At 58.1% G+C, this 11,292-nt stretch overlaps 1 protein-coding gene and 1 long non-coding RNA gene across 2 annotated transcripts; one reads left to right on the top strand and one right to left on the bottom strand.

Annotated features, from left to right (window-relative positions):
* Positions 1-3,312: 3,312 nt before the first annotated feature.
* OSR1 (odd-skipped related transcription factor 1) lies at positions 3,313-10,454 on the bottom strand. The gene is given in 4 exon segments (XM_006080560.4): positions 3,313-4,130; positions 4,132-4,243; positions 4,948-5,646; positions 10,133-10,454. Coding segments are annotated over 3 exon segments (981 nt in total). The 5' UTR covers positions 5,616-5,646; positions 10,133-10,454; the 3' UTR covers positions 3,313-3,929.
* On the top strand, positions 9,603-10,726 carry LOC123328609. The gene is made up of 2 exons (XR_006543538.1): positions 9,603-9,723; positions 9,988-10,726. It is a non-coding gene; the product is annotated as an uncharacterized LOC123328609 (long non-coding RNA).
* The last annotated feature ends 566 nt before the right edge of the window (positions 10,727-11,292 follow it).

Genomic DNA, 11,292 nt, shown 5'->3' with positions numbered 1-11,292 from the left:
CGTAGTGTCACTGCTCCAGGAGTGGCCCCTCTGTGACGCCATAGAAGGACGTAAATGAGATACCGCTGCAGGCGTCGCGGAGCCCTTACGCTCCTGCCGGAGGCCTGTGTGACATCACTGTGGCAGCTGGAGGATGCCCTGACGTCACAGCCTCATCGTGCTCTGGGAGGTGGGTGGGACGCCTCTGAGCCTGTTCTCAGGATGCCGAGGCTTCAGGGGACGGGGTGGGGATGATATCCCAGTTCCCTTGTTCTCGGAGATGAGGTGCCATCAAGGAGCCCTGCACCATCCTACTGCCTTTCTCCATCCCACCAGGACCCTATGCTAGTCCTGAATCCGGAGACAAGGAGGTCAGCAGGTAAAAGGCCCTTCGTGCGCCCCAAACCCCCTAGCTACATTCCGGAAGGAGGAGGTGGAACCTGAACCCGTCCTCTACGAAGAAGCCCCTGAGAGCTGTTCTTTTCCCCAGGGCGCTCCTGATTCTCTTCCCAGAACAGCGATAGGGGAGCTCCAGGCTGCACCAAGGGTCTCTTGTGCCTACTCTCCTCCCAGCAGAGAAGTCCAGCCGGGTAGTTTCCCCACCCCTGAGCTAAAGAAGACCTGCGGGCCTAGCAGCTTTGGGAAGGGTTCCAGCCGAACTCTACGGGCCCAAGCCACGCTAGGCACGTGAGGCCAAAGGAAGCTTACTTCATGTCTGAAAGTGGAGGTGGGGTGGAGGGGAGAGTGAGGGCGGGGTGGAATCTTCCAGAGCTGTGGCGGGAAAAAATTAGCCACCTGCAGAATGGACAGGCAATAAAACCCACCCAGCATTTCTAACCGACCGGTTGCTTTTCTATGACCTACAGAGTATGGTCAGGAAATTGTAGCCTGTGTGGGATCTGGTGGCCCCAGAACTAGGCTTGCCCTTCTTTTTGCAGTTGCTGTTACTGATCAATCTATGAAACCCCTGCCATGAGGACAGACTGCAGGCAAGCTGCACTGAGAAGTGGCTTCTGGTTCCACCAGGATGATAGAGGCATTAGGAACAGGTTGGAGGTCTCTGGGCAGCACTCTGCCCCCCTCCCACCTCATCCCCAAAAACTTTGCGCTTAGGGATTCTTTTTTGCCAAGGATGCACATTTCATACTGACTGATTCTCCGAGGCCAGGGCCTAGGGATGGAGGGCAGGGGCAGGGATTCAGGGTACCAAAGCTGGATGGTCCAGAAACAAAAATCTTCCCTGGCAATCCCCCACCCCCCACCTTCAAGTCTTTGTGAAGTCCTTGAGTTTCTGCAGAGGTTCTATGTATCCTGGGGAGGTTGGAAGTGGTTCAATGTGAGGGACAGGAGGGCAGCAGCAGTAGTCAATCCTTGAGAAAGATGAGTGAGTGAATGTTTGTAGCTCAGTCGTGTCGGACTCTTAGCGACCACATGGACTGTAGCCCACCAGGCTCCTCTGTCCATGGGATTCTCCAGGCAAGAATACTAAAGTGGGTTGCTATTCCCTCATCCATGAGAAAGATGGAACTGCCCAAGAGACTAAAGGGACTGAATGAGGCTCTCTCAGGTCCTCAGAGGTCCTCAAAGCTCTGGGTAGTGCGTCTGTGTGCGCGCCCACGCCCATGCACTGTGCTCACCTTGGAACAACCACTTCAAAGGTCTGGTAAGGAAGGGACAAGGCTTCTGCCCTAGGCACTTACACAAGCTGAGGCCAGGCACCACCCATACCATAGCCTGCGCTGCATGGGCCCGAGCCAGCCATCGAAGCCCCAAACCCACTGATTAGCCCTTGCTCCGGATGCCCAGAGATCACAGTTCTCTGGGATATGGGCTCCATCCTTTCCTGTTGCTAGTCCTTTTGGACCCGAGGGATTTTGGTCCTGAGATCTTGCTCTACTAGCGGATATCTCGTAGGCCGGTCCAGAACCGGCAGTGCTCTGTCCCCCTCGTTTCCATGGGGCCCTGGGACGCGCGTCAAGAAGGTTTTAAGGGCAAGACCAGATGCCGACAGGGCCAGCAATGGAGGGTTCCTCAGGGCTTCGAGCAGGACGGAGCGAAGTGCCCCCATTCCTGGGCCGCCCCTCCAGGCCTGTCCAGCAGGGGGCAGCGTGGCTCCGAATGCCGACCGCTGGGTTGGTCCGCGCGGTCCCGGCCAAGGCCGCGGTGATAAGTTGGGTTCTCGAATCGCGGAGATCCACGGAAGGCCGAGGGGGAGTGCGGGGGAGGGGGGGGGGGCGTTCCCAGCGGAGATGGGGATGGCACAGTGAAAAGCTAGAGAACATTTTAACTCCTGCAGCCCCGGGCCCACTTTCTCAGACCGAAAGGCCCGGCCTGAGGCTGGGATTGGGGGTGGGGGGGAGTCCCAGTTGCCGGGAAGCTAGGCACAGCTGTGCCCGCGACCGTTAAGCGCCAGGCGCGGAAGGCCGAGAGCCTGCGCTCGAGCCGGCTGGGAAGGGCTGGGGGCGCCACCGCCAGTGCCCGCCGCGCGGTCGGGCTGCAGGAGCTGGGGGAGCCCCACCCCGCCCCAAGCTGGAGAGCCCCCCGGCGGCCTGGCCTCTAATTGTGAGAAAACTAGGCGCCCCAGGGAGCGTTCCACTTGTGGAGGACGTACTCGGATTTCTCCTCCTCGACTCTCTGGGCCTCCCAGGGCGCCCGCCCCCGCCATTCCTGACAAGGCTTTAAAACTGCAGGGAAATCTTTGCGGGCACGGAGCCGGGATCCAGGCTGGGGACAAGCCCCAGCCGGAGAATCGTGTCGGGGGGATCCTAACGGAGGGAGGGACGCAGGTTTGGGGACTTAGGAGAGGCAGCGGTGATGACTTATTTGCAGCGGCTATTGGGCCCCCGGGGAGGGTACCGGTTTGAGGTTGACCGTGAGGGGAGGGCACTTTCTTCCCTCCCCAGGGCAGCAGCAGGAGGCCCCGGAAGGAGGGCTTTTGTTTGGGGGCTGGGGGGCGGGGTAACTTTCTTCTCCCTTAGTTGAATTTGAAGCGACCCGGCTCCTGGAGATGTAAGAAAAGTTCGAAGTTTTGGCCACAGACTCGGCTTCTTTGGAGCCCTTTGGAGACGCGGAGTGGGGAGGCGACACTGAGGCCCCAAGACCAAAGTGGGGGAGAAAAGTAAATTAAGTTATCCGAGGTTGACCACCACCGGGAGAGAGGAGGGCGTCTCCGTGCATCCCAAGCTGACCCCAATCAGGGGAAGGTTGATGAATTGGGACAGGTCGGCGTGGGGAGCGAAACCCCGGCTTCTCTCAAGAAAAGGGGCCGCCCAGTTTGCTGCGTTTGGGGAGAAAACGCAGGAATTTGGGGGAGGGAAATTACCCACCCTGCAATGCCTGTAAAATAACCGTTTATTTAATATTTTTAAAAACTCCAGTGATAAATGTCCGTTACCGATGGTCAGCATAAAGTGCCAATCGCAATACACCGCCCTGCTGCTAGCCTTCAGCCCCTCGCGGCGAAGGGGCAGCGGAGCAGGGAAGCCAGAGGCCGGGCCCCCTTTAGCCGCAGGGCCCGAGGCTCTCCGGCCCACCGTCCGGGTCCGGGAGCCCACCGCCCGCAGCGCGGCAGGAGCCGGGAGGGGCGCTCCTCGGCCCCGCGCTCCCTGGGCTGGAGGCTGAAGCAGATACTGGGATTACACTTTTGCAGGCTCCCGGGGGTGGGGATGGGGGCGGGAGGAGGGGTGGGAAGCTGCGAGAGCACAAATCTCCTTTTTCTCTCCCCTCTCTCTCCGCAGTCAGAGTTACAAGCTTATATGGTCAAAGAAAAAAAATAATAAAGAAAACGTATAAAATAACAATAGAAAAAGTAATACTTCTGGGAGAGGCGCCGCTGCGGCTCCGCGAAGCTTTCGTTCTCTTTTTAATGCAGTTTCCCTTCCGCCACACGAGTACCGCCTTTTGGCCAAGAGTTTAGCCGCGTCCTGGGGGAGCCGCCCGGGCGGCCGGGGTCATGGCCCGGGGCGCGGCTGTGAAGTTCCGCGTGCGCCGGGGACCCGGGGGACGCGTTTGGGATGGAGGAAGGTCCCCGGAGCCCCTCTCGCTGCCCGCCAGAGTCGCCTTGGGCTTCTGTTCCCTCCGGAGGAGGGGGCAGCGTGACCCAGGGTCCTGTTGACTCGGAGGCTCTGTTTAGCATTTGATCTTGGAGGTTTTGAGCTCCTTCACCTGTGAGTGTAGCGTCTTGTGGACAGCGAGAGTCCTGGACTGGCAGAATCCTTTCCCACACTCTTGACACTTGAAAGGCTTCTCTTTGGAGTGAATATATCTGAGGGCAAAAAGCAAACCGATAATTAAGCCTTGCAAAAATGATGCAATGTTATAAATAGTTATCCAAAATCCCTTCCCACGAAAATGAAGAGCTTGAACCTCAAAAGAAAGAAGGACGTGGGGCACCTAGCATGGAGCAGGCACATGCTGAGTGTGGGGAGGGGATGGGGAGATGAGGGAGACACCTCCCGTCTTAGCTGCGCCCATGTCCAGCTAGGTGGATCCCTGCCTGCCTAACCAGGGGCCAGCACTCAGGCCTTATAAAGCCTGAGTCAACAGGGAAGGTGAGTGAGGTGGGACAATTGGCTAGCACTGTGCTGTCCAAATGTTAGCCACCTGCCACGTGTGGTTATTAAAATTAAGTTAGTTTCTTGGTTACACTAATTACCCATTTCAAGTGCTTAACTGTCACATGTGTCGCATGTCACACTTCATCATCTCAGAAACTTCTCTTGCACAGCATTGTAGATGGAGGAAGCCGTGCAAGCCTGTCTGGAGCTTGGGACCTGTTCCTGCCATACTCTCTCCACCCATGCTCCAGAAACCCAGGCCTGAGCTTGGTTGGTTTCCTTCCTGATTTAGGGGGAAGCCCAGAAACTCAGGAGGCTTGGAACCTGGGGGCAGGGGGAGCAGCCTAATGAGCCCTGGCATCAGAGGCAGACTGATAGCTCTCTTCTGCAGCCCTCCTCCATAGTAGTGCACCTGTGGTCTCGTAGGTGGTCTTGCCTCCGGAAGGCTTTGTGGCAGATGTCGCATGTGTAGGGCCTCTCGTCCGTGTGCGTCCGCTCGTGGATAAGGAGGTTGTAGGATTTAGTGAAGTGGCGGCCACAGAATTTGCAGACGAACTCCTTCTTGGTTTTGGAAGGCAGGCGTCCCCTCGTGGGCTTCTTTTCGGGGGACAGCTTGGTCACATCCAGGAGAGCGCCCAGCCCACCGGCGGGGGACCCAGGGCCCTCCCCCCGGCCAAGCTTGGATGGATCTTCTTGCGTGGCGGCCAAGGCCAGGTTGGCAAAATCAAAGCGCGGCTTGGTCTTGAGTGCTGCGGGGCCACTGCCTCCAGCGGTGATCTCGGGCTTGGGCTGGATGACATGAGGGAACCAGGGGAAGGCAGGCAGCTGGAAGCGCGCGTCCACCAGGCTGGACACGGCTCCGGGCACTTTGGAGAAGGAGGACCGCGGCAAGTGCATGGCGGGGTAGCCCAGCGTCCACTGGTGCAGGTGTACTGCGTGCAGTGCGCTGAAACCGTACAGGTTGGGCAGGTGGTCCGAGGGCACCGCGGGCAGGCCATTCACTGCCTGAAGAAAGGAGTAGTTGGTGAGCTGCAGGGATGGGTGGATGGGCACCGGTGCTGGCAAGGTTTTGCTGCCCATGGCCGAAGTGGCAGTCTGTTCTGACTTCCTGCTGCAGGAAAAGAAGAAGAGGGGAGGGGGAAACAGACAAGTTCAGGCCCTCCTTCTGAGTTCCAGCCTGGCCACACCGGTTCTGTCCCCAGAGACTGGGCTGAGTGCCTAGGACCCCACTCAGGGATCTCACTGGCCTCAAGGAGAAGACAGGAACCTTCAATAATCCAAGGACTCCTTACAAATGGCCTCCGGCAGAGACACAAACTTGATACAGAAACCAAACTAAATGCTGGGCAATGCGACTAACTTAAAATGAGAGTCTACAGTATACCTGACACTGAGAGAAGCAGAAGCACAGGGAATGTACATCCAGGCAAGCCCGAGTCAATATAGAATACACTCTCCTGCGAAGATAACACTTGGAAGCGCACTTACATATTTGTTCAGATAAACAAATACAGAAGTGCACACTGACAGATAAACCCAGGTTCACACATTCAGAGCAGAGTTGACAACAAGGTGCAAAGATAAACTGGAACCATTAGTATTGTGCTACTAAACAAAACGCAGGAACTGAAGACACACACACACACACAGGGCACCCACAGAGAGCCCCACAGGCAGACAGCATACATACAAAAGCACACAAATCTGTACCTCTCTCAGCTCCAGAGCATTAAGCTCTATCAGCTGACAGTCAATTTGGCTTCTAGAAGCCATGTCCTCTTTCTCCTTACAACTTGCAACTTTGACTTCAAATTTGTTTTTCTGTCTCACTGTTAGCCAGCCCTTTGACGCCACCCTCTCTGCAGCTGCTTGTGGACTGACTCTCTTCCATCGTCTTTGGGGATCACCTTTGTTTCAGCGAGGACAATGACACCCACATTTATTTACTCACTCAGCCACATGCATTCATTTGTTTCTGAGCCCTCCCTACTCCATAAGAAAGGGGGACAGGGTCTTCGGGCTCTCAGGATGTTTGTGTGTCTGCTGAACACCCGCTCCCTGAGCAGGTGGGTTTCCCTATGAGCAGGAGCATGGAGGCTGGGCCTCAGCTATTGTGGGCTACGCACCCTCCAAATGCAAGGCCAGGGAGCTTGAGCCAAGCCAGAGGGGAGCCCTGCTAATGTGACAAGCAGTCTGGTGTCTTCTGGCCTCTTTGACCCTTGGTCAGGGTCCCTGGCCTCCATGGACAGGTCTGGAGTCCACAGAAAGAATTTTTATGTCTGTGCCTCCCAGACACTCCTAACTCAGGTCTGTCCAGTGGAGGCAAAAACAGGGAAAAGGAAAGCCAAAATTACACAGAGGGCCTTGGGAGGCTCAAGTGCTGAACTCCATCTCAAGAAGTCACGGGGGAGAAGGGTGCTCAGGATGCAGGCACTTCTTCGCCTGTCTCAATCCCCTGCCCTCCACTTCTCCCTTTACTCCAGATTTGCCCCCTCCTCTTCCTCAGATCTCTCCTCCACCTAGTCCCCAACCCTGGGACGGGCAGGCCCCTGTTCTGTTCCCTCCTTCACGCCAGACCCCGACCCCACCCCTGTGGTTTCAGAAGCCTGGCTTCCCCAAACCCAGGTCCTTAAGGCTCAGGTTGCCTTTCGCGCTAGGGAAGCTGTTAACGTGAGGGCAGTGCCCAGGATGTTCCCTGGAGGAGGCAGGACAATCTGGACCTAGAAAGCCTTCTCCTTGGAGGCTGGCAGGAAGGTCACGCATCCAGTGCGGTGGCCCATAGGCAAAGAGGCTCTGCAGAAGGTGGAGAGGGTGCCGAACACCCAGAGCCGGCAGATATCTGCTTGCGCAGGTTAAATCGGCAATCCAATGAAACCCCTGTCGGACCGCAGCAATTAATTCCGCCAGGGTCTCTGCGAGGCACAAACTGGGATGCGGAGGGGAGCGCGGACCCCGGCGGCGGCGGAGCCGTGGCCTGGGCAGCGGGCTTCTCCGCTGCGTCGCTCACGCTCTTGCGCCTGGGACAACCCGAGACCCTCCTAAGGCGCTGAGACGCTGCGAAGAAGAAGAACGAATCGGGCCAGAGAGAAAGCTGGAGCCTGTTTGGGTTGGGAAGGGGAAGGGGGAGAAAGAGGAGATGACTCGCCGACTTCAAAGGTCTGCCCAGACTTAGGCGAGGTGAGCGCTCTTTGATTTGCTGTCACCTCTCCTTCCCCTCCAGGCGCTGGAAATCAGATCCTTATCTCTGGCTCCCCCCGGGGCCCGGCGGGCGCCGCCGGGGCCTCACTTGCTCCTCTCTGCGCTCAGTTTGTCCCTGGGCGATGGCGGCCAGGCGCTGGGCTGCACCCGGGCCCGGGCCCGCTCCGGGCAGGGTGAGGGAATCCCACTGGCCCCGCGCATACTAACCCAGCCTTTCCTTGACCACCCCCAGGAGCCCAGACCTTGGGCTCGGTGAGGGGAGGGGGCGCCTATGCCGAAACTGCTTCTGGGAGCCAACCTTTCCGGGCTATCTGCCCGATCTTGTTTCCCCCAACACTCAATTTCTTTTTCTCAGCGGCGCAGCCAGTTTATTTTCTGCCGCATTCCCAGGGCAGGGCTCCCCAGGCTCTGGTCAACGGTTTTCTCGGGGACGAAATTCGTTCGAAACGTGGCTCTCTACACTAGTAAAGTACCTAGAATGGGCCGAATTCACGATCCGGTTTCAGGCGGTCCGCTAAGAGGAAAACATAAGTCTCACTCTGCCTTTGCTGCGGGAGAAGATGAGCAAACCTCAAGCCCCAGTGGCTCTCCTGGCCCTGACCCCAGACCCCCAATGTGAACTGCTTTAGATCCTTAAGAGAGGAAACCCATCTCCCCAGGCTCCAGGCCAGGCATCCCCTCTGCAAGGAGCTAGGACCCCGGAACCTGGGCAGCGCGGGTAAGGGTGCCGACTACGCGCACCAAACGCCATTAGCGCTTCCCAGCCCGGGTCCCAGCGCGGTTCAGACACAGTTTCTCTCCTGCGGTAGAGCGCCAATCCCGGTTCTGCCGCCAGCCCTATGCCGGGCATTAATGAAGTGTGCAAGAGTCTATTAAAGTAGTTTATTCGGGGCTAATTGAGCGTGAGCGAGTTAACTGCTTGCATTAATGAGAACGGAGCGAGCTCCACAAGCGAGCGCCTGGAGGAGCCCAGCATCAGCCCCGGAAAAATCATCCTTGACACCGAATCCCCAACACGCGTGCTGACAAGCGTCCGGACTCCTGGCGAGAGGACTGACCGGCGCCGGACACTTCTGTTTAATTCTCCCAACGAACGAGATCGAATGAACCCTTCAGCTAGGCAGCCATCCCCCTGCATCTAAATGCCCGGCTGCGTCCTTAGTGATCTGCTCCCCAGTCTTACTAAAATCGCAATTACTTTGAGGAACCTCATATAGAACATTTACTCACTGGTCGCCCTCCATCCGTTCCTCCCGCCTCCCCCACCCCGCGTCCTTGCCAGCCTCTCTCTTCTCTAGGAGGCCATGAACCTGGGAGATTAACTAGCCTTGCACGTGGTTTCTGTTCCCAAGAGCCAGCGCGCAGCTCTTAGCCCGGGTGAAATTTACCAAATTGTGGCAACAAAGAAACCGTCGCAGCTCCTCTATACTCCAAGAACCTACCCCGCGACTGGCCGAGCTGCTGAAAAAGGACTGTCTGTGGGTTTTCATTCCTCTTACGAGACAAATTTCCTGGGAGAAATGAGTTCAGCAGGCAGCCCGTCACCTCTTTCCCTCTCTCCTCCGGCTCCCACCTTTTCCCCTGAAGGGAGACAGTCCCGAGAGCAAACGAATCTTGCCCTTTCAAGCCTGAAACTGAGAACATCCGCAGCTGCAGTGTTTCCGCTACCGCGGCGTGCGGGGTCTCTGATTGGGGAGTAGTGTTCGCGCCCCCTACATGCTCCCCTTCACCGGATCAGTCGCGGGTACTCTCCAGGCCTCGACCACAAGAGCAGTCACCGAGTAGAGAACACCCCGAAGTCGGAAGGCAAGTGCGAGGCGGGGTCAGGCACGCGGGCCAGCACTCCCGGGTGGGGCCGGCCGCGTACCTGATCGCAACTCTGCCACAAGACCAGCTCAAGAAAGCGCGACCCGGCGGGGGCATGCACCTGTCCTTGGCGCGGGCGGCCGTGGCCATCCGGCCACTCTCTTTTCCTCCTTCTTCAGCTAAGGTAGGTCAGATTGAGCTAGGCGCGCGTCTTGGGAAAGTTTGTGCCCGCACAAGTTGCTTCGGTTTCTTGAGAGGGGCCACAAGCTGACTTCCGAAGTCCGCGGGCACCTCGCCCGGGATTCCACGAAGCCCGGCGGCGCTGGGGGTAGTAGCAGGGACCCGCCCCCTCATTCTCCCCGGGTCAGAGGCCGAGGACCCCCGCACGAAAAATTCGTGAGCCAGCACCCCCAAGCACCCAGGACTGCAGCTGCTCTCACTTTCACAGAGGTCCAGCAGTCTTCATTTGTTACGAGGAGCTTCTTTCCGGGACTTGGAGAGACAAGAGACACCCGCCGAGCGGTGACAAGGGGACCCCGGGGATCCTGCCCGCATTCCCCTCGCCAAGCCCGGGCGCCCAGGGCTGCAGTTACCTTATTCCGCGGCCGTCCCGGAGTTGAGCGCGTCTCTGGGGCTCCCGCTGCGAGGGGACCCGGTTAGCCAGAGGCGCTGGATTTCCACAGGCACCCGCGGAGCTCAAGAGTCCCGGCCCCTCTCCGGCGGCCGCGGGGACTCCGAGCGCCCGACACGCGGGAGCGCTCAGCGGCCCTGGAGTCCTGTCCGCCCAGGGGGTGGTGAACTTCTCTCGCGGTTCCTTGGTTGGTTCTGAACCCGGAGCGGCTGAGAAAGCGCTGGGGAGAGACCGAGCTCCGACTCACTTACCCCTTAGCACCGAGCCGCCTACTTATTTTAATCCACCACCCTCCCTCCTTCCCCCCTCCCCCCTCCCCTAGCCTCAGGATTCCTCCCCTCCCTCCCCTGCCCCCTCCCCGCAACCATCCTGCCCTGCGCCTGCGCACTGAGACACAAAGTTTTGCTGACCCGGGCAGCCGACTGGGACTGCGGCGCTCGCCTGGCCCCGACCTCCCGGGACCTGCGTCCCCAGTTCTTCAGACCTGTGCGACCCTTTCTGCGTGTTGGGCCCACGAGGTTGGCAGGCGAGCTCGAATAAAACAGCCTCTTCCATATGAAATTGCGCTGAAACTTCTCGGTCCCCTTCCTGCGCGCCTAGGACACAGCCCGTGCAAGGTCGGGGTAGGCGGAGGCGGGAAGGGGGGGGGGGGCGGTGTGTCGGGATCCTGGCGACTTAGTTTGGGCTCCACACACCTCGGTCCAGCCGAATAGCCTGTCTTATCCCAGAATACCTCTGAACCGAACAGCTTCAGGACATCCGAGAATGCTCAGCGCCAGGGCGATCACCCAGACTCCAATGCCTATGACTGGCCCCAAACCCTGAGTTACCGAGTTCGCTAGAAAGATTAGAGGCGGAGGATGGGGCAAGAAGTCAAGACAGTTACTTTCCTAGGACTCAAAAACTTTCTGAGATTCATGCCCTCTAAAATCCTGTATTCTTTTGTTTTAGAAGGATGGATGAGAGATTGGAGAGTTAAGTACCACAGAGCCGCGATGCAAGCTGCAAAGTTCTCCAGCTCTAGGGCCTTTGAGTCCAAGAGGCTGATTCAAGCGGAGTTTGGGATGAGAGCGGGGGTCAGGGTTCTTCTGGCTGCCAGAAATTCTGTCTTCACTGCTTATG

The sequence above is a fragment of the Bubalus bubalis genome, chromosome 12 (genome assembly GCF_019923935.1).
Source record: "Bubalus bubalis isolate 160015118507 breed Murrah chromosome 12, NDDB_SH_1, whole genome shotgun sequence".
NCBI lineage: Eukaryota > Metazoa > Chordata > Mammalia > Artiodactyla > Bovidae > Bubalus > Bubalus bubalis.
The sequence above is the reverse complement of the archived record's forward strand: the minus strand, read 5'-3'. Positions and strand labels throughout refer to the sequence as shown.